The sequence below is a fragment of the Helianthus annuus genome, chromosome 9 (assembly GCF_002127325.2).
Source record: "Helianthus annuus cultivar XRQ/B chromosome 9, HanXRQr2.0-SUNRISE, whole genome shotgun sequence".
Lineage (NCBI taxonomy): Eukaryota > Viridiplantae > Streptophyta > Magnoliopsida > Asterales > Asteraceae > Helianthus > Helianthus annuus.
In genome coordinates this window covers 176891630-176915168 of record NC_035441.2, presented here as the reverse complement: position 1 = coordinate 176915168, position 23539 = coordinate 176891630, and the positions used below count along the sequence as shown (strand labels likewise).

The window sequence follows — 23539 nt, the reverse complement described above, 5'->3', positions numbered from 1 at the left end:
TTAAAATATTTTGTCTTATTTCGAAAAAAAACCAAGGTATATATGTATGTAAAAATATCATAATAACTAAATGCTTTTCGAAACAAAATCTGATTTTATAATACTCAAAAAAATTTATATTTAAACAAACATTGAGTTTCTCTTTTCCGAAAAAAACTGTGTATTTAAGCTTCGAAAAGTTCAAGATTCTGCTTACAAATAAATAAAACTTGTATCTTTTTTATCACAACAAAACTTTTGATTTCCAACAATCGGTTCTTCATAATTCCTTTTGATGCATTTTGATTAAGCCAAAATGATTTCCATTTTGTTTTCAGTATTTCCCGCCACAAATGCCATGCGATACCCTGTTCATCATTTTCTTTCTTGGAACTCTTCGAAATTGAACAATCCGGTTTAGTCTATAATTGAATATGAAATTTTGGTGTCGATTTAATGATCAATTATAAAGATTCGATTTTTCTTTGTTTTTTATTGTGATTTTTTTCATAACAGGGGTCTGGCATGCAACTTTCGGTATGCCCTGTTCTACGTTCTTCTTGGTTGAAGATTTTCCTCGTAACTGATTAAAGAATTGTGATAAAAGAATTAAACACTCATCCTTACATATTTTCTTTATCTTCATATTCAACAGCAGTTTAAATCCTGCATTTGTTTCACTTTCACATTAAAATCGAACCGGATCTCATGCGTGATTCAGGGAAAAGAATGAAAAGAGATATATTTACACTTAACAATCCGACCGTCAAACCGGCCTACCGCTAGATCGCCACGACTGGAAGGTTTCTTCATGGATAAACTATTCACATTCAACCGGGTCGTTCCGATCAAACCTTGAACAAACCACCCTCGTCCATAACGGTATCGCCGTTAACAATTCGTAGTAATTGTTGTCTCTGTTTCTTCCGGCAATCTTTACAATTCGTATTTTTCAAGATGATTTTCCATGAAAGAAAAGGGTTCGTATATATAGGCGAATAAGTGGGGTAAAAGTAAACGGTAAAACCTCTTCGAAACGGTGTGACTCTTTAATTGTAAACCGTTTATTATTGAGTTGGTACGTTGGTTCATGCGAAGCATGATACAGAACGACACCTTTATTAATTTTCTTGCAACGCATCATCAATTTAATGAACGGATGTGTTGGTTCATTTGAAGAGGATATCCTTTTCTTTAATAATTTACTGAACCAACTATGTTAAATGAAGATATAAAAAAAAGAATTAAGATTACGTAGGCGAGAAAAATTGGCGAAACGGTATCTGCTCTTTCATCTATTTCAAAAGGTTATGTGTTGTTTGTATCTTAAACACAAAGGGTATGTGTGTTAAATAAATGTGTGTCAACAAAGAGGTATGTGTTTTAAACAAAAGGGTGGGTTGGTGTAAACAAAGGGGCATGTGTTTCAAACAAAAGGGTGCGTGTTACTTTTTGTATAGATATATAATATCCTTAAAACCTAATTTCGTATAGTGGTTTTCAACCGACAGTTGTTATTAACTAGATTCCATGTAAATAAGTAGAGATCACCGTTCTACAAAATTTCTTTTAGAGATTGTAAAGATTACCAAGAATTGTCCCTGATGTATCTTGGTTAGTATCACAAGAACTCATTAATGTCAGCTCAGTCAGCAATCATACAATGACATGATAGTGAATGTTTACAATCTTACCTTTTCTTCTTTTGCTTGTATAAATGATCACTCAAGAGTGCAAAAGCTTATGTTTTTTAAATGCAAGAGGCAAGCCTAAGTGTTGAAGGAATGTCTTTTCATATAATCAACTGGATAAATCATGTCTTCACATAAAATGTAAGCAATAAATTAAGGAAAAATGCCAACGGTATCAAGGTGTGTGAATAGGTGTTCCTCTTTAAGTGGTTAAGGTTTAAGTCACCAAGCTTAATTTTGTTCTCTTTGTATAGGGACCTATTGTAAGCCTAGTTGATACACAATCAATATACAATCAACCTTTGTGTTTTACAGATAATATACTAACAATATATTTAGTAGTAGTAGATTTAAAACTTTATAAATTCACAAACTTAACTGTAATTAATTCAATTAGGAATTTTATAGGATTCATAGTTAGTAAGCTATTTTGTTGCACTATAAAATAAATTATACACACTTCATGGCATTATAGCCTAGTAGCATCTTAGGGGTGGAATAAAGTTTTGGGATCATTAGGTCCTATATTCGATTCCCACAAGGGTTTTTTCCCAGATTTATTGGGTTTCCTCCTGAATTGGTGTATAGGCCTCATTGCCTAGTGAGGATGGACTTGATCAGGTGGTTCTGCTGATAGCACGATGATACTCTAGTGTTCCGTCAGTGATCCAATTTTTCCGTTTAAAGAAAAAATATACACCCATAGAAAATGGAAGTTCATGAGATTTTGTTGGAAATGATAAGGGAAGTAAAACACTTTTTTTTTTTTTTTTGAACGGCTAATTTCTTTAATCCCCTGTCGTCTGTGGGACTTGAACCCAAGACTTTCCCCTTCCCAACCTAGGTGTTTTAAAGGCTTTGCCTTTGCCAATGGACCACCACCCCATTGGTCGGGAAGTAAAACACTTAACGTATGTAATTATGGGTGGGGGTTGGGAAGGCGAATTCTCTCCACCCTATTGAATATTGTAATAATTCCCATAGTAAGGGGTTCGGTTAGCCCAACTTTTGAGTAAGTTCAACCACACCTTTGGTTTTCTAGGTAACTTCAATGAATACTTGTGGTATTTTAAAGCACTAGCTCCTTGCATTCCCATTAGATTAATGAGCGGAGGGGGGTCTTTGGTTTTCTACAAACACATTTATGCCGATACTTGTTGTAATTTAAAGCACTAGCTACTTCATATTCCAAAATGGTATTACTTGACTTCCATGGCAGTCAAAGCATTCAATGTAAAACTTCGAGCTTTTATGCTTGTAATTTCATTAGTAGCTTCCTTTGCAAAACAACTCCACTTTTTCTAAACATGGGACTTGAATGTTTTATGAGAATATTTTTCAACTAAAAGATTTAGCAAACATAACATGACTTAATTCGTTGGATAATTTTAAAAACACATCAACACATTCACAAAGACCAACTTTCATGTTTTAAAATTGTATGTTAATATATGCTATGGAATAAAGGCCTTTTCATAAACAAACATAAGAAGTACAACTTTGAGATGATAAAAACAACACTTCCACAAAGAACAAGACGGTACATCCTTAGACAATATATGAGAACTTCTATAACCACTCTACAACCATACAGGAAACACATCTATAGAGCAACAATATTCTACAACAATAAGAGATGGAGTTAAAAAAACTATAAACATCATAAAAGTCATGTTTAGTGGTAAAGCCCCATAACCCTCATAGATGTAAGGTTACACCTATAGAGACGACTTTTGTAGCCTATACAGACGAGGCTGTAGAGACAAATTTTATAGAGACGATATGTCATCTCTATAGGTGAAAAAGACCTATAGAGACATGTCCTCTCTATAAGCTGAAAAAAATGTCCTCTCTATAAGGTTTTTTCTTGTAGTGTTAAGTATGTAGTGGGGTTATACCCCTTCAATTATACATGTATATGTATGTATATATGTGTGTGAGAAAAACAAATGGTGGAGGGGTATGGCGCCACAAAAATTTTCGCAGGGGAAGCAAGTTGGAGGTATATGACGCCGCTCGGGGCGGTGTACGAAAGTGTCGTAAAGCGCTATGCGGTGGGGGGTGCTACATCAAGCCAGACTACAGATGAACTTTAACCATGTTTGCCTATAATCAATCATCTAATTAAACTGTAAACCAACAATCAGAAGATCACAACCAAAACAAGTCATGATAAAGTACATCATAAACGAAACGATTCAACTATCCATAAGATATGTAAAACATCCGATTAAACATAACAAATTCATAAAAAAAACTTAAACCAACAAGTAACTGCAAGAAAAATATCCCAAAACATCAAGAGTATAAAAAGAAACAACGTAACTTGGAACAACAATTAAACATTAAGAATACTAGTAACCCTCAGCTTATCAGCAGATTTCTTTCCTTGCTCACCAGCAGCCACATCCTTGCTGTCATCTTCAAAAAAACATATCATTCCGTTCTTGATATGATTCTTCTCAGCAGTTGCAAAGGTTAGCGCAGGCTCACCAACCACCTTACACAGATTGTTACAAACATCAACAATCTTTTTGAAAACACCAGGATCTGTCAAACCAACAGCTCTTAAAGTACCAACTTTAAACTCATCACTATATGGTAGCTTTTCAATTCCAGATTTAGAATAGTCAAGTTGACGTAAAGCTATTGATTTTAAACTCCTCTTATCACCAGGGTTGATCATCTTGCCAAAATCAACCATATATGCAGTGTGAGCAAACGAATAAGCTTTCATCAGATACGGGTCACAACACTTGGGAATCAAACCACAAAATCCAGAATGCTTCATTGCACCAGGTAGCTGCTCAGATGCTAAAACAGATTTTGCACCGTCCATAGCAAATTCAACAGCCTTAAACAGAAAAAGGCTTGCTACATGCGGGAAACAAGTTACAGCACGAACAAAAGTTAGAGTATCACTTTGTAACCGAATCCTTTCGCCAGCAGCTGATCTGAGAGGGATCTTATACATATAAGCAAGTTCCACGATCCTTTCATCACCACCAACCGTCTTTCTGAGCTGATCTTTTCTAATGTCACCACGACATAGCCCAAACATAACCATTTCATTTATATCCCTAACCGTGTCAGCCCCAATCCAGTTATGAAGGATTGAACAGTTAAAGATGTGCTTCAAGATACCATCAAAATTTAAATCAACATAAGAACATTTGTCATTCTCTATTGGAGCTAAAAAGGCTAGCAGCGATTCAAATTCATCCTCATTGTTGATACCAAGATCCAGTTCATTAAACTCATGATTCATGGTGGCAAGACTCAATTTGACAAAATTAAAAAGATCAGAAGTATCAATCTCTGGAGGAGCAAAAGACTCTAGCAGTACGTGATTTAAATTCATCATCTTTGATGATAGCATCATCCACTTCAACAAAATTAGAAACATCAGCCATGGTTTGCTTGACCAACTTGTGAGCTACTGCTTTTCTTTTCTTGGTTTTAATCTGGTAACAAGCAGACATGTAAATGCCAATTATAACTAAACCATACAAAAAATCCAAAAATAGAAGATAATAGAATTGCAAACAAAACAAAACAAATCGGAGCATGATACTATTATCATAATAGATTCGAATACCATGTACGGATAACTGGCCTACTGGGCACAAAAAAGAACAATTATTAATAATAACAAAACATGAATGAATCTTCGGATAATTAATTAAGAGCAACAAACATCACTCTATAGATCATTCCTACAGTCAAAAAATATACTAGTATAATGTAGAATAGAACTCCAAATCAAGAAAAAAATATGTAGAAGACGAGAAGACCTTGAAAGGGAACGAACGGTTATGTTGTTCTTTCAACTAGTATGCGACTGTTTATATAGATTTCAAAACTATAGGAATGGTCCTCTATCTTTCTAGCATCTTCACTTTGATGCTTAATTACCATGTGTGTCCTCATATTTTGATATTTGTCAAGTTTAAATCCACCATCTAGCATGTCTTACTAGCGATGATGCAAACCACTAACTTAGTTTACTTTTTATGTTAAGTTGAAGGATATTTGGATGAAAATGACAAATATAAAACCTCAAGGACGATTTCGGCAATTTACTTAAATTCTTTTTAATTTCTTTTATTTAATTAATTTTGTCGCATATATAAAACAGAATATACACGCAGTTTCTATAAAAAAATTAATAGTTTTGTCATATAATTTTTATAAATTTTCATCCAACCACTAACTCTGTTATTTTTTTCTATTAAGGTGAAGGATCTTTTAAATTTTATAAAGTAAGACAAAAAATAATTTCTAATTTTTTATATACATCAGTTTTATAAAAATAAAATCTACTTCAACCTCTAAATTTTATAAAATTAAAATGCTAGTGGCCTTATAGAAAAAGGTCAAATAAACAAATCTTATCATATGTACCAAGTTTGTAATTTATCTTCTACTCTTTTAAATTCGATCCTAAAAAAAACATAAGTCACTGCCCCTCTTATCAAACAACGTATCGTTACCAAACCTTAAAATTACCCACCAAATAATAAGTATGTTGGTGCACTTGTGTCTGTACTTTGTCTGTATTTTGTCATGATATAAAACGATGTCTTTTGTTAGTCTTGTTTACGTCTTATGTTTGTAATATGTGTGTTTGATGTAAGTTTGACCAAGTCAACCATCCTCCTGGTTTGACTTGGCCAAACAGTTAGATCATGGTTTTGTAATATGTTTGTGTCGAAGGATGAGTCATCGAAGGATTGTTTATATCCTTCGATGAGCTCGAAGGATAAACCTTCGATGGATGTAGATGGACCTCGAAGGATATCATCCTTCGAGGTATATGTGGATCCTTCGGTAGGTTTCAGATCGATAGATGATCTTTCGATCAGTCTATCTGATCCTTCGACCAGACAATCTGTGATGGGTATATATAGTCATGTAATGTGTTCACTTCAGTATGTGAGTGAACTTAGTCTTGTAGAGAGCTTATTTTCAGTTTGGTCAAGGGCTGTAACCGTGTCCACTGAAATACAAGAGAAAACTTTGATATCTCGTGTGTCTACCTTTCTCTTTGTAGCTTGTGTTCTCATATAAACTACCGGTTTGCGTCCTAGCTTGGATTCCGCACTTGCTAGTGTGTTAAACATAACAAGGATAAGGTTTAACCTCAACCTCCTGGGGACCTACAAAGTATAATGTCATGAACCAAAAGTTTATTTACTCAAACCACTCGGAATAAATATTACTTAGTTACCCTGATAATCATAATTAGATAAATATTTTATTTCTGCCAACATATTTCTTAGGTGCTTAACACATTTAAAAATATGTAACGTTTTACAATTTTTTTTCTATCTCTACACTTAATTAAATACTAAAAGTTGTAATCGATTGTTATGTGCTGCACACCATTGATATTAAATTTATATATCGTTTTCTCTTTATAAAACATATCTATATAAAAAACTGGATATTAATTTATGTCTTACTTTATAAAATTTAAAACATCCTTCACCTTAACAGAAAAAATAAAATGAGTTAGTAATTTGGATGAAAATTTATAAAAATTATGTGACAAAACTATTAATTTTTTTTATAAAAATTGTATGTATTTATTTCATCCAAAATAACTCTTTTGTACCATATAGTTCTTCACTTTTGGATTTTTTTTGCCATTTTCATCCAAACATCTGACTTTTTTGTCAAAATCATACCTGAGACTTGAGATTTTTTGCTTTCATCCAAATGTTTGATAGAAAAAAATAAAGCAAATTGGATTTTTTGATGAAAATGGAAAAAAAATCCTAAAAGTGAAGGACTATATTGTACAAAAAAAATTGTTTTGAAAGAAAATGACAAACATGCCCAAACCTCAGGGACGATTTTGGCAATTTACTCTAAAAGAAATTAAAAATAGTTGAGTAAATTGCCAAAATCGTCCCTGAGGTTTTATATTTGCCAGTTTCATTTAAATATCCTTCAACTTAACATAAAAAGTAAACTAAGTTAATGGTTTGGATGAAAATGGCAAAAAATGTCAAATGTGAAGGGCTATATGACACAAGAAAAAGTCATTTTAAATGAAACTGACAAACAGACCTAAACCTCAAGGACGATTTTGGCAACTTTCTCAAACTAAAGCTATTATATAACATTTTATATCGTCTATTTAGTACCAAAAGTTATAAATGCTAGTTTATTAGTGTAGGAAAATAGTTTTCGTTAGATAAAATAGAGGCAGAATTTAGAGAATTTGACCGTAAACTCTCCAAAATCTAGAAATCTCGTTGGAATATGCGTATAAACCATCACCTGGAGAATTAAAGCGCAATTGCCTTGACTTAAGACGCAATTGTCTCGCCTTGCTAGAAAATTGGACCTAGGCGTAAAAGGCGACGACTTTTAACAACTATGGGCCAAATAGCTTTATTAATTTACTAGGAATTTCAAGTTTGTGATGTTGTAACATGACATTTTACACTTCAATGTTGGACAAATGTGATGTATTTTTTCACATTAACCTCTAGTATTATTGTTGGGTTGTTATAACTATTATTATTATTTTTATGTTTTTCTTTCAAAGATTTTTTAAATAATTTATTATAAGATTATATGTACTGTGTTATTCTATAAATGATAAAAATGATAATAGAATACACTATGGATGACTACCAATGTAAGCTATTTGTGACATAAGGGTGTAAGGGGTGTATGTCTAATTATACGGGACAAACTTTTCACCCAACCAATCATATTATGCCATGTTATTTCCCCTCTCATTCTTCCCTCTTGACATACAGAACCGGTGACGAAAAATTTCTTCGTTATATTTCGGTATTTCTTTTTGACTATCGGATGAATCACTGCTATCGGGTGGAAAAACACTAGTATTTCTTCCACCATTTTTAAATAAAATAGGAGTAGAGATTTATAGTTTTGGAGAAATGGAGATATGGGTTGGTGTGAATTTATTTATAATGGGTATAGGTTTATATAGATTTATATATAAAAAAAAAAAAAAAAAAAAAAAAAAACCTTTTTTTCTTTTCTTTTAATTGCAACGGTTATATAGCCGTTGTAAATCACATTCCAACGGTCTAATCAAGCCTTCCCGCATGCAGCAACCATCCCCCGAAAACTCTCCTCCCCGTGCGGCAAAAGATGACGGCGGCGGTGTTTGCCGATCGGCAAAGGGGTTGCCGGCTTGCCGCACCCCTTGCCGCGACCACCGCATACACCCTAACATATAAAACACAACCATAATTAATATACCCATTTGTAGGTAAATGATTTGAAATGGTCAAGAGTTAATTTTTGTGTGTTTTTGTTTAAACGTAGGATCTTGATGAGAGCTCTGATTCTCTTCAAAGTGGATTGCCTGTGGTTTCTATCTCCATTGGTGAGTGGGCAGAATTCTCGGCATATTTATCACGGGGTGGAGCAAATATTTGGGTACGGTGCTCCTAGGCCATTAATCTATGCAACCGCGCTTAGAATGGGCCGTCTAAATCTTACTTTAAGGCCTGCTCTTATGCTTGTTTTTCTGGAAGTGTCGTTTAGGATTTTCTATTTCTCATCCTCGTGACCGTGTTGGTGATCTTTGCTGGAGTTTCTTCATGTCATGTTGCTGCCTATGAGATATTTAAAGCTAAAAAGCATGTTTCGTGTTTGTCATAAAGTAACTAGCGTGTTTGTCATAAAGTAACTAGTGTGTTTGTTTGAGTCGGGATATTAGAACTTAAAATCCGATAGTCGTTAAAAATGGAAAAAAAAAAAAAAAAAAAAAAACTATATGAAAATGCAGATAAATTTGATAAAACCAAACTGAAAAAACTATACAAAAAAGCAAATAAATTTGATAAAACCAAATGGAAATAGTCAAAAATATTCCTAAATTATATAATTTATCGTTTTGGGTTTTATCTGTCTCTTTCTCGTGACCGACCGTGTTGGAGTTTCATCATGTCATGTTTTGTGTTTGTCCAGAGCCGTCCCCAAGAACTCTTAAAAAATTTAGGCCTCGGGCGAAAAAAGACTTGGGCCCAAAATTATGGTTAAGGGGAATTGATTTATAAAAAAACTTGGTGGAGGAACCAAGAATCGAACTTGAGACCTATATTATCTTAAAATAGTTTTTATCACTCAACCATCAATACTTTTTTGCATAATAAATGGATGCATATACAAATATATAACTTAATATATATAAAATAAAACTTATAAAAACCTTTCAAGCCCTTTAAAAATTTGGGCCTCAAGCAAATGCACGGGTTGGCCGGCCCAAGAGCCGGCCCTGTGTTTGTCATAAGGCTAGAGGGTATGATGATGGTCCTCCAAGAGAGGATGATCCGCCACGTAGGCGCCACGTCATAGTCCTCCCAAGGATGGTCCATCACACAAAACTAGAGGCTATGGAGGATGGTCCTAGTCATAGTCGTCCTCATCACTTTTATGTTTTTCGTTTTAATCTTCTACTTTTTTTTTAACATTTAACAAATAAACTAACAAAATATTTTTATTAATATTAAAAAACATTACATAAACTTAAAAAAAACATTATTTTATAATAAATTATTATTATTTTTATCTCAATAAAGGTTTAAGCATAAAACCACATATGTAAATAAAAGGGACCATTGTTGTAAATAATCAAAGCCTGGACCCACCATTCTTATAATAACATGAAACCATAGGGACCATTGTTGTAAATAATCAAAGCCTGGACCCACCATTCTTTTATAATAACATGAAACCGCCGCTCAGGTGGTTGTCTTCTCTGATTCCGACAATCTCCTCAACAATGGCAGCTCCAATCTCCTCAATAATGGCATGTCTATTTTTTAATTTAATTTTTTTAATGTAACGGTAACATTTGAATGGAGGGGCCCACCATTTTTGCTTCGTCGCCATCGTCTGAAACTCGACGGGACGGGGGGGGGGGACCATACCGTGTAGCCTAAGGTAACTAGCTAGTGTGTTTATTTTGGTTTTAAAATACTATGGTGGTGTTTCTTTTTCTAAAAAAGATCTGTGCAGACTCTTTTGTCTGCCGCGCAGACATTGTCATCTGCAAGCTGTTTGTTTTCTGAAAACGTTCCATTTAAAAAAACATAACTCTTCTTAGTGCAGACTTGGCCCAACCATTTCTAAGATCTTCTAAGGTCTGCAGATGGTTAAACACCACCACCCCCCACCACTGTCCACCACCGTCAATCGCCACCACCACCCACCGTCCACGTCCACCACCCACCACCATCGTCTAGCACCACCACCACCACCGTCCGTACACAATCACCGGTTTATTTTAGAAGTCTACATACATTGAAAAATAAACAGCAGCATTCTTCTTACAAACTATAAAGGTTCGGTCCACCTCTTTTTCTATAGATATCTACAGATGTGGTCCGCAAGACATTTTACCTCTTAAAAAACAAACACCTACGTGTTTGTATCAGCCTATCTATGGCCACTACTTTAGGGGTTGGTTCCGGTACGTACCATATTTATCCTACAAACCGTAAAAACAGATCCTAGCACTTAAAAAAAGTTAAATTAGCACATATCATAACAATACATACATAAAAGTAGCACTTTTGAATTATATTAGCATATGAAAATTAATCAAGATAATTGATTTTAGCACATATTTGAATGATATCAGCACTTTTCTTAATCAACACATTGAAAACAAAAGAAAAATTCAAATAAAGAATTAATTGCTTGTTAGCATATTTATAAGGAATTCAATATAATTGATATTATTTAGGATATTATTTTATCATTTCTCTATAATTGATTGGATGTCATGTGACACTTTTTAAATGGTTCCTACAGTTTGTATGCGAAATATGGTTTGTATTTGATCCTACTCCCACTACTTTAAACTATAATAAAATATTTACCCATTTTATTTTCTTCGTGAATGAAAAAAAGCCCATACCCATAAGACACAGTTGCATGCGTTTATATTTCTCTGTTTAATTCGGCTTTGAGTATTGATATGATTTAATTAATAGCAACATGGTAGCTTACCTGACTTACCGTATTGCTTGATATTATTATCTCTTGATCATGTCTTTGTATATGTTACTTCTCGTCACCCGCCATTTGAGTGTTTGAAAGGTCTCGGTTAATTGAAAACAATAGGCGAGGCTAAGGTCATGTGTAGTGATAACAACACATAATCCCTTTTATAGGGGTTTATGTGACAAATGACAAAAAAGTGAAATGTGGGGATTATAGAGGAGTTATATAACAAATGATAAAAAAAGTGAAATGTGAAGGTTATAGTGAAATGTAGATGAGGACATGGTTGTTGATTGTTTGACGGTTGGGAGGATGCCTTAATGTCATGAAGTGATTGAAGTCGGATGCGTTTTAGGGTTAGATAGTTAAAAACTCATTCTGACCCATGTTAAAATTTAGATGGCTATTTTAAAACTCATCCTAACCATCTTGTCTAAATCCCCAGCTCATTCTAACTTATTTCCTTTTTTAAAGAGGCCCAAAATAACCCAAAATATCATGATTGGGTTTTTGTTGTCATCCCATTGTGTATGTAGTGAAGGATTATGTAGATATGGAGTTATATATGTATGTATATATGTGTGTGTGAGAGAGGCAAATGTTTTCACCCGTTATAATTTTCGCAAGTCAACCTAACTCAGGTGATATAACGCCCCTCGGGGCGGTGTGGGGAGACGCCATAGGGCGCTATGTTGAGGATAGGCATCATATAACCTTTCCACTACGGAAGGTCTAAGTGTTTAAAGGAGGAAAGGAGGATTCCTTATGAGATATATTTTCCAAAAGGATGATGAAGTTTTTAGGACAATCCACTCTTGTATTTTCTTTAACGATTGTGTCTGGTACAAATATATTTTTCTTTTTTCCATTTGTAAAGGCATAATTCAGTAAGCCTTTGAAAACAAGTCCCAAATCAATTAAACAAATGCCTCAGATTAAAATGTGAGATGAAAATATTTTTATTTATATGTTTCAACTATCAATTTTTAACACCTAAATACCATCTAATTTTTCACGCACTTGTCAAGATTTACCCGCATCACTTTTGTAGGAAGCAAATGCCATACGACTAGACGGACCACTACTTCATGGGTTGTGAGATGAAAAGATGGTTTGGCGTTTTTCAAACTTTACTACATTTTGTAATACGTTTCATTTATTATTTTTTTACTTTCATAAAATCTTAAAATATCATTTTAGATATTTTTAAATTTTGTTTAGAGTAATGAAGAATCAAGTCTCGGAAGATCCTCTAGGGTGAGAAACCATCGAAGACGCATAAGAACCTGAAACATATGATCAGGTGTGCACCAAACGAGAGTGGATGACACACGAGACTTGGGAATTGGTTTCTAAACCAAGCAATGTTAAACGCGTGTCTTACAAATGGGCATACAAGGTGAAAGAAAAACGAATGGGTCAAATGACAGGTACGAAGCCCGGTTGGTAGCTCATTAATCTCACAACATGGAATAGACTACGATACTTTTATCCCGACAGCCAAACTTACTACAATTTGAGTCATTCTAGCTGTTGTTGCTAGGAGTACGTGGGAAATGGAAGTTAGTAATGATTTCTTATATGGTGACCTAGATCATGTCATATAGAACTACCTAACGGGTTTTGAAAGTGTGACATACCGAACCCTCTATGTAAGCTATGAAAGCAATCTATGGACTAAACGGCCACCACGAACCTAGTTTGGAAAGATAAGTGAATGCCTCCAACATAACGGTTTTACCATGACAACTGCCGAGGTCAGTCTGTTTGTGAAAGCAATTGGCACCAAGGTAGTCATCATTCTTGTTTACGTTGATGATTTAATAATAAGCGCACATAATGTTGAAGAAGCTATATCACAAGTTCACAACTGATAGAATATTGTGTTCGATTCTATATGAAAGACCTTCGACAGCTAAGTCATTTTCTTGGCCTCGAGGTTACAATTAAATATAAGGTTGTCGAAAAGGAAGCAATTAGAGCTATATATCACATTTATACGATGCTTTATATTATCAAAGAAACAAATAAACGGGGGGTGGGGGGTCGACAAATTGGGGACAAATTCACATTTTCAACTGCTTTATTGAGGAGACGAAAGCCAAGGATTAGGTGCCTCATAAGTATAACCATGAAAATGCTCACCCGCAGTTGGTGTAGGAGCAGGTGAGTCGTCTAAGGGCATTGCGGTCCAACACTTGTCAAAGTTTTCAGTGCAATCTTCACCGCTGACATCCGGCTTGAACTTTGGTTGCAAGTCCCTGGACTCCAGTTTTTTCCAGTTTATTGTTCGAAACCATTTGTGTTTTTTTATATCATCACCGCCACGGGGCCCACTTCCTAGTCTTAATGAAGGGTCCTTTTGTAGCAGCTGAAAAGAAAATATGAACTTGAATTAGTATTAGTAATTTAGTGGTTAAAGGGCACCCTGATTATCTAAACTTACTCCTTTCAGAAGAGAGTGAGCTTCACCGCTTAACCGTGGTAACAACTTCACTTTTTCATTGATTATCTTCTCTTGTAGTTTCTTTCTGTTGGAATGTGTGAATGGTGGCTGAACAAAAGATGATAAAAGCGCACAACATTAGAATCTGAGAGTGTAAAATGAACAGGTCCGATTGAGTAACGGGTCAAAACATATAACTTTTTATACCCGTCAAACGGCTTGGATTGGGTTGGGTTGACCCAAAACACTTCCCGTCCAATTTTATTGTTTTATTTATATAAATAATCAGTATTACAAGAAATAAATCATTTCAGTAACAATATATATTTTTTATATATACAAATCAATCTTTTACCCATTTAGCCTCTTAGACATATAACGTAGCACGAACGAACACATACAAAAAGATATAAAGAAAACTACTAGTTCAAGATAACCGCATAGATTTTGTACCTTCCCGGTTAACATTTCATACAAGAGTATCCCAACACTCCACCAATCCGCATTTTTGTTATGGCCTTTAGCCAGTAATATTTCAGGAGCCATGTATTCAGTTGTTCCGCACATCGAGTTTGATCGGCTCGACTCATCAATCTCCTTCGCCAGACCAAAATCGGTTAGCATAACCTGGCGAATAAACAATCAAACACCGAGTTCAATCGACATAAAAAAATACAGCAGGTATTTCTAGTATTAGCATAGTAATTACATGCCCGTCCGCATCCATGAGTATGTTTTCAGGTTTAAGATCTCGATGCACGATCCCTCTCTCATGAAGATGCGACACAGCCGACACTATCTCAGCAGTATAAACCCTTGCTTGATCCTCACTACCCAAAACCAAATATCAAAAATAATTTATAAATCAACACATGAAGTATAATTGTATAAACATGTACCTAAATATCCCCTGTCTATATAAATGAAAGAAAAGATGGCCTCCATTGATAAAATCCAGGATCAAATACAGCTTTGTTTTTGTCTGCAACCATACAAACCCCTCATAACAACAACAGTAACTAAAAGTAGTAAAACAATTAACCGAAAGCAAGCGAGTACCTGAAAAGAATAACGAAGCTGCACAACAAATGGATGAACAACTTTTGTAAGTATATCCCTTTCAGCTTTCATATAATCCACATGATTATTTTTAATAATAGTATCCTTTCTCATCACTTTCATCGCGAATATCCCGTCCCCAATCGCACACTCACCGTCGACATTAACGACACTTTTATCCCTCCTCCTCACCTGAAACACCTTCCCAAAAGACCCTTTACCAATAACCCTCATAATCTCAAAGTCCCCAGGCCCAATCTTACAATTCAATTTCCCTTTTTCTTCAACTTCAACTTCAGATTCATCAGCTTTTTCGGGTTCATCTTCTCCGGAGCTATTGGGATCAAATTGGGGGTGGAAAGGGAGGGATTTGGAACGGGTGTAACGAGGAGAAGGGCCTATGAAGGAGTGGGTCCGATTATGGATGATTGGGGGGTCACCAATGAACAGGTTATGATGAGGAGGGTTTGGGTGGGTTGAAGATGATGAAGATGGGCCAAATACATCGGCAAAATCGAAGTCTGGATCAGTGGGTGATGAGGGGATAGTGAGGTTGTTGAGCTTGCTTGTTAATATCGACGGTAGGGTTTTCTTCTGCTGAGATGGTGACGCCATGTGATCGATCATAGTTGAGATTACATTTTATGAAAGTAATGAGTTGTTACTGATCCAAAAGGGTATTGATTGTGGAGAAGATGGAGACGAAAATGGGTTTGTTGACCAAAATCAGCAAAAATAAAATAAAATATTACTGCGGAGAAGTGTCAAGTGTTGCACATATAAAAAAAAAAAAAAAAAAAAAAAAAAAAAAAAAAAGAGTAAATTGCCATTTTAGTCCCTGAGTTTATCTAAATTTATCATTTTAGTACAAATAGTTTTTTTTTCCCTCTAGATCCTGACTTTTATATTTTGTTGCCATTTTAATCATTTTGTCTAACTCCATCCAAAAACCCAGTTTGTAAGGGGTATTTTGGGGATTTCTTTAAAAAATGTTTTCAGTTGCCATTTTGATCCAATTCCAAAAAACCAGAAAAATTCCAAAAAATAAAAAAAAAATCTAAAAATAAAAAAAATCTAAAAATAAAAAAAATCTAAAAAATCATAAAAATTCTAAAAAAATTCTAAAAATAAAAAAAAATTCTAAAAAATCATAAAAATTCCAAAAAATCAAAAAAATTCTAAAAAATCCAAAAATCATTAAATGTTTCGGCACGAACCGTTTCAACCCGTACCGTTTCGAACCGAACCGTTTCGACCCGTACCGTATCGAACCGAACCGTTTCGAACCCGTACCGTTTCGAACCGAACCGTTTCGACCCGTACCGTATTGAACCGAACCGTTTCGACGCGAACCCTTTCGAACCCGTACCGTATCGAACCGTACCATTTCGAAGCGAACCGTTTCGAACCGTACCGTTTCGACCCCTACCGTATCGAACCGAACCGTTTCGACGCGAACCGTTTCGAGCTCGACTGTTTCAACACGAACCGTTTCGACCGGTACCGTTTCGAACCCGAACCGTTTCGACCCGTACCGTTTCGACCCGTACCGTTTCGAACCGAACCCTTTCGATACGGTACGGGCTCGAAACGGTTCGCGTCGAAACGGTTCGATTCGATACGGTACAGGTCGAAACGGTTCGCGTCGAAACGGTACGGTTCGAAACGGTACGGGTCAAAACGCTTCGCGTCGAAACGGTTCGGCTCGAAACGGTTCGGGTTCGAAACGGTACGGGTCGAAACGGTTCGTGCCGAAACATTTAATGATTTTTGGATTTTTTAGAATTTTTATGATTTTTTAGAATTTTTTTGATTTTTAGATTTTTTTTGAATTTTTTAGAATTTTTTTGATTTTTAGATTTTTTTTTAATTTTTTTGATTTTTTGGATTTTTTTTGATTTTTTGGAATTGGATCAAAATGGCAACTGAAAACATTTTTTAAGGAAATCCCCAAAATACCCCTGTTACAAACTGGGTTTTTGGATGGAGTTAAACAAAATGATCAAAATGGCAACAAAATGTAAAAGTCAGGGACCCAGAGGCAAAAAAAAAACTATTTGGACTAAAATGGCAAATTTGGACAAAACTCAGGGACTAAAATGGCAATTTACTCTAAAAAAATGTTAAAGTTTCTAAGACTGTGTCCAATGCATCGGCCTGCATTTACTACATGTATCATAGTCATCACTGCCACATCAGTTTTTTACTCATTATTAACAAATGCACTCTCTCTCCTTTTTTTAACTCCAACTCATCCTTCCCACATGCACCCTCTCTCAGTGTTTTAAAAACCGGTAAATACCGGCCGGTTATACCGGTATTACCGTTTCCAGATGTAAATCCGGTACGAAACATCCCGGTAAATAAGTGAAACGGCATAAGGTTTGTATCGACGGTAAAATCCGGTATATCGGTTTGAAATGTAATACCAGTACCGGCCCTAGGTTATTTTAGTTTGGGTTGTTACTTATTTTTATTATATATGTTACTTATCTTATGTAATTTTTATATATTATAATTATCCGTAACTAATACTTCTTATTTAATATTGTATGAAACGAAAATAGTTATCCTCTAGTTGATGAGGATAGCGATAATAGTGAATTTCATCTTTTATGTGATCATGAACGTGATGTATTAACACTCAAATGGCTTAAACATATTGTCCACTTTCATTTAAAAGAGCTTGTTGGAAAATTGAATGATTTTCAATTAATTTTTGGATTATTTTTTATTATGGATTAGTTTTTGGATTATCTTTTAATATGTAATGATGTATTTTTGGATTAACTTTTGAGTTGATGACTTGATGTTGTAATTTATGAAATTATAGAGTTAACTAGTCAACCCGGTTGAACCGCTCAGTACAACCTGGTTCAACCGGTTGAACCATTTTTAGACTAATCCGGTTTAATTTAAAAACCGGTTTTTAAAACATTGCCCTCTCTCCTCTATTTTTTTTAAGCTTAAAATTGAATGGGCCCACCTTCTCTCTCTGCACTTGGTTGCACTTCCCCACCTACAAGCTTTCCCCTTCATCACCCACTCCATTGCATCCTTTCCACATGCAGCCTCCACGTCACCAAATGCACCCCCTTCACTTGAAGCATTGGAGGCAGTCTAATAATCCCCACTGTATATCATTGGCTATTGGCAATACCATTTTTTTTTATTTTATTTGGCAGTCTCACCTTTCAACTATTTTTTCCTCTACTGGTCTTTAATTAAAAAAATTAACGGAGTTAAGTTTTTTTTCTGAATTACAAAATGATGTTTTAGGGCTTTTGATCAGAACGAGGATACGCGTCGAATGATGTAAAACTTACATTGAAATTGTGCTCCAAACGACGAAAACGGTGCTTCAATTCGGGTGTTTAAACTTCCAATTAACAAATTTTTTTATACAACATTCGAACATTTCTGGATATTTAGGTCACAAATTTTTTTTATATAACATTCGAACATGTCTAGAATGACTGACATCCCAAACGAACCGACATAATATGTTATTACACAAATAATTTACAAATCAAAATAATAAGGTTTTATACACAAACTTTGTCTCGTCTATTCATGCTTAAACTTTCCGAAGGATGCTTCTGCGGAAACGGCGGTTTAGGAGTGCTCGGTTCTTCGCGTGCATGGTCGTCCTTTTGCTAGGTTCCCGTCTTAGAGAAAATCTGTCATAAACACTAAAAACCATTAGTGTTTAAGTTAAACGGTCAACGCGGGTTAAAACAACGAAGAACAAAAACAAGTTTGTGGAAACAGAGCTCCATCGCACCACGCGACAAAGCACACTTGTCCCAACACGTGGCGCGACGAGGACCTGTTTCTAGCATATTTTTGTAACTAGCAGTTTTGACCCCTGCACGGAATCTTGCCTAATTTTCACCATTTTTGCACCGAACTTGACCTAACTTCAAGCTTATCATGTTCAGGAGTTTCCCCTATAAATACAGGTTCAAACTCATGACTCGAACCCGTAACCCTTAGTTTTTTAAATTATTCGTTCGGTTTGTCGTTATTTACCCAGCCGACCCATTGGAGGCATTTCAGGTTCTAGTTCATGCATTCTACTTTCTCATCGATATTTTCATCATTTCAATTTTCCAAATTTGATTTATATCAGATCAAAAAGAAATTTAATGGATACAAGGATATGGTGGAGGCACAGAAATGTGATATCCGAAATTTAAAAAGGGATTTGAGTGAAGAGAAATGTAGGCATCTCCATTTTAAAAAACTTTCTGAAAAATTAACTGTTGAACTTGATACATTAAAATCAACTTTTGAAAATGCAAACCTCAATTTCCAAAAATTCGATGTTTCTAGTGAACGATATTGCAATCTTAATATACAACCATTCTTCTTGTTTTCTTGTGTTCACTTAATTGATTTCCGCACTTTTGGATATAAGTTGCGTTATTAGCTAGTGTTATTGTGCATATTTTGGTTGTGGGCTGCCAAACATTATCTTCACTTCAACGACCTCTACCTTTAAAGACGTTAAACTGGCTCATCACTTTCAACGACCTTTAAAGATGCAAACTTTATCTTCCCTTCAAGTCGAATTCCTTCCAGCATTCCTTAATCCTTCCAGCGGTCTGCATCATCAATCTCAGGCATGTAAAGACATCTTGTAAAAATATGACATAGTTCCTTTCAACGAGTACGTTGCATCAGGACAGGCTCCACCGTCCACACCCTCTCCTATTGATATAAACGGGGTATTCCCAGGTCCGGAATGGTGCCTTACTAAACAATTCAAGCCCGTTATCTTCAGCCAGTTTCTTAACTTCCCATAGTTCATACGGCCCATTCTCCTTGTATGTAACCTCTATTTTACTTCGATGCTGGTAAACGAGACGTGTCGCGTTATAAAAGAACCCAAACATCAGCTCCCTGTTAGCCCTACATTTAGATTAACATGTTAGAACTGTTTCAGATTGGTGCATTACCTGGATTTTTGATGGTTTTGTGTTACCCGGTTTAAGAGATTACCTTGACTTCCTTTCTTGAACACGTGGGCAGCAGAAAAACGGACAGGAACAAGGCTCCAAAGTCGTGATTGAAGGCTGGCAGATTTGCTTAAACCAACAAAATCATGATTGGGTATTTGAGATTTGGGTCCTTAAAATCTAGTTTGAGGGTCTTAATGGGTTTAAACAAAAACAAGGGGGAAAAAGACGGTCTTAATGGGTAGCGATTGTTGCTTAGTGTTCTTGGCGAAACTGACATTTTGATTATAAGGTTTGTACATGTGCTTTTGCGGTTGAAAATTATTTGATGATGGAATTGGTTGGATGTATATGTTTGATAATCCAAAGTTGAAGGTTACGGGCATTTGGCTTCCATAGCTATATTTGTGTATTTATTTAAAGAAATTCATGTGACTTCTTATAGCAATCTATCATGGTGTTCATAGAATATAAATTGTTTTAAGTGCTTTCTGACAAAAGTTGCTAACATGATTGTAGTGATATCATGGATCAAACATGTCTGGCTTAAGTGTGTTTTGTATTCTAACCGGATTTGGCTTCCACTGAAATGGGAAAGAAAACGAGTAGAAGACAAATATGATCAACAATTTACATGTTTGATCCATGATCCTTCGATCAATGATTAGAGAAGGCCACTGACGGTTGTGTTGTAGAGAGCACCCTTGTATGCCTTAAATCGACGCGGTTGTCATCGTGAACCATTATCGTCAACGACCGTCATCTGATTTGGTCTCGAAAAAAATTTAAATCGAGAACCCTAGCCACCACTCTTTCTAGTCATTAGAAATGGATCTTGAACAACCGACCAAGAATTACCAGAAAACCACCACTTCAACCACCGTCTTCAACCACCACTTCGGCCATCTTCTTGAGCCACTATTTTCATCCACCACCTCCCATTAACACAACCTCCATCATCCACCATCTTCAACCGCCACCACACATCGCTCCACCAGACAACCACCACCGGCCTACACCCACTATAATGAGAGAGAGAGAGAGATATGAGAGAGAGAGAGAGATAGATAGATAGATAGATAGATAGATTGTTCTGATGTTAAAGAAACAGAGAGAGAGAAAGAAAGAAAGAAATAGGGGATTGAGTTTTAAAAAGAAGATAGCGAGAGAAAACATGTGACATGGAGAGTAAAGGACTAAAATGCCCTTTTGATTTAATTTGGTTATGGGTGATGTGTAAATATGCTATTGGATGAGAGGAATTCCTATGGTTCTCGTAACTGGGGTTGGTTCTCCCTTGAACCTAATCCTATATATATATATATGGGAAGGTTCATTTGAGAAGAAATTTAATGTGAGAAGAAAAAGAAGAAAGGACATAATGGTAAAACATTAAATAGTTTATAACTCATCCCATTAATTATGTTATCTCTCATTAATAAAGAAAAAAACAAAAAGTATCCTACACATTTCAAAAATTATCTTACATTTACCGGAATTTACCCTACGCATATCTAAATGTGTCATACACATTTCAAAATTTATCCTACACATACTGAAATTTATCCTACATATGTCGAAAATTGTCTTTCACCATAAATTATTTTATCTTGAAAAAAGTATAATTATAAGTGAGTTACAAGTTTAATTAATTAGCTAATTAACTACAATTTTAAATTTACCCATATGCCTTTTTCAATAACATTAAATACACATATTAAATGAAGTAAATGGAGTATTTCTATTGGTTTAAAACTTGTTCTTTTTATTCTTACAAAAAAAAATTCTCATTTGAACCTTCCACAATATATATATATATATATCTATACTATATTAATAAGCATATCCAAAGGACTTCTTAAGGTCATTAAAATTTTCTTAAAACACCTTTAATGCATAATGTACATCCCACTAAAGCAAAACAACATTTACTATCCCAATTATACCCTTTTGTCACTGAAACAAAAAAACACCGACACAAATTAGGGTTTCACAAATCTCTTCATTCTTATCCGCCTCTGTTTCTCTCTCTCTCTCTCTCTCTCTCTCTCTCTCTTGCGGTGATTCAGAAACACGAAGCTATCTTCACCAGATCTGTTTGAGATTTTGCTTTCTTCTGCTGCTATTGATGGTGATTGTCTGTTTTAGTTGGCATTCCGACCACTCGACAACCGTAAGGTAAGATTTACTGTTGATTGTGGTTATTTCCTTTGAAGATTTGACTGTTGTTATTTCCTATGAACATGTGTTCACCACAGATCGACGGAGAAGAGGTGAAACTGACACTTTTAGATCTACGGCCCCCAAACCCTAATGCGTTCAAACATTCAGATCTGGTATAAGGTAAGATTTGTTGTTGATTGTGGTTATTTCCTTTGAAAATTTGATGATTTAACATGTGTTCACCGCAGATCGATGGAGAAGAGGTGCCACTGATACTTTTAGATCTACGGCCCCCAAACCCTAATGCGTTCAAACATTCAGATCTGGTATAAGGTAAGATTTTTTGTTGATTGTGGTTATTTCCTTTGAAAATTTGATGATTTAACATGTGTTCACCACAGATCGTGGTTATTTCCTTTGAAAATTTGATGATTTAACATGCAACTGAGCTTTTAGATCTGCTGCTCACAAACCCTAATACGGTCAAACTTTTAGATCTGGTATAAGGTAATTAATCGATTGTTTAGTTGATTTTTGTGTCGACCCATGTTTTAAATTTTGAATTTAATTGTTTTTTATTGAAGAGTTTTTGTTCGATTCATAGTAAGAAAATGGGATTTTTGGTGGATCAGGTGTTGGAGGGTAACCAACCGGTTTTGATGTTCTATCTAGCCACTGTGGATCTTGTAGAGTAATTTGATAGAATGATTTAAAATAGTTCAAATTTGTTCCCTGTCTAAGATCTAGGGTTTTATTGTAGCTTTTGAAGTTAACAGATTTAATTCTTACGATTCTATTGGAACAGGTGATGATTTTGTTGCAAAACATGACTTAACGAAGATGAATCATGTGGTTTGTTCGAAGCCTAGGCGAGTCAACCTCTTCAGTTCCACCTTGAACGGGCCTGCCATGAATTGAAGATGGCAAATGTGGTATATGTTCTTTAATTCAGGGTTTTATTTCCGTAAAGAAGTTTGTTTTTTACTCTGAAATGAATTATTATGTGTATCTTGCAGCTATCAGCCAACTGGAATAATTCAGGCCCAGACTGAGCATGAATTTATGCACAATATTTCTGAGGAGGTCTGCTCTCAGTTACATTCTGGAAAGTGCTCCGTTCAATGATAGCCAAAAATGGTGTAAGAAATTCACTACTTGTAGCACCAATGCCAACTACTTCAACAAGTCAAATTATTGGAAATAACGAGTGTTTTGAGCACTACACTTCCAATATCTAC

At 35.2% G+C, this 23539-nt stretch overlaps 1 protein-coding gene and 2 long non-coding RNA genes across 4 annotated transcripts; 1 reads left to right on the top strand and 2 right to left on the bottom strand.

Moving 5' to 3' along the window:
- Nucleotides 1-563: 563 nt before the first annotated feature.
- LOC110875012 lies at nt 564-1000 on the bottom strand. Its single transcript, XR_002556438.2, has 2 exons — nt 729-1000; nt 564-645 (listed from the first exon to the last, which is right to left on the bottom strand). It is a non-coding gene; the product is annotated as an uncharacterized LOC110875012 (long non-coding RNA).
- Nucleotides 1001-13514: 12514 nt separating this feature from the next.
- Nucleotides 13515-15918, bottom strand: LOC110879756 (serine/threonine-protein kinase AtPK1/AtPK6). The gene is made up of 6 exons (XM_022128277.2): nt 15178-15918; nt 15018-15100; nt 14828-14948; nt 14572-14745; nt 14119-14226; nt 13515-14043 (listed from the first exon to the last, which is right to left on the bottom strand). The coding sequence occupies exons 1-6, from the start codon at nt 15802-15804 to the stop codon at nt 13756-13758; spliced, it is 1401 nt and encodes a 466-aa protein (XP_021983969.1). The 5' UTR covers nt 15805-15918; the 3' UTR covers nt 13515-13755.
- A 6251-nt stretch (nt 15919-22169) lies between these two features.
- Nucleotides 22170-23531, top strand: LOC118482251. Of its 2 annotated transcripts, XR_004868035.1 has the most exons (6): nt 22170-22316; nt 22397-22481; nt 22550-22634; nt 22703-22808; nt 23107-23233; nt 23318-23531. It is a non-coding gene; the product is annotated as an uncharacterized LOC118482251 (long non-coding RNA). The 2 variants fall into 2 exon arrangements; XR_004868034.1 differs by having other exon boundaries at nt 22170-22481; nt 23318-23528.
- The last annotated feature ends 8 nt before the right edge of the window (nt 23532-23539 follow it).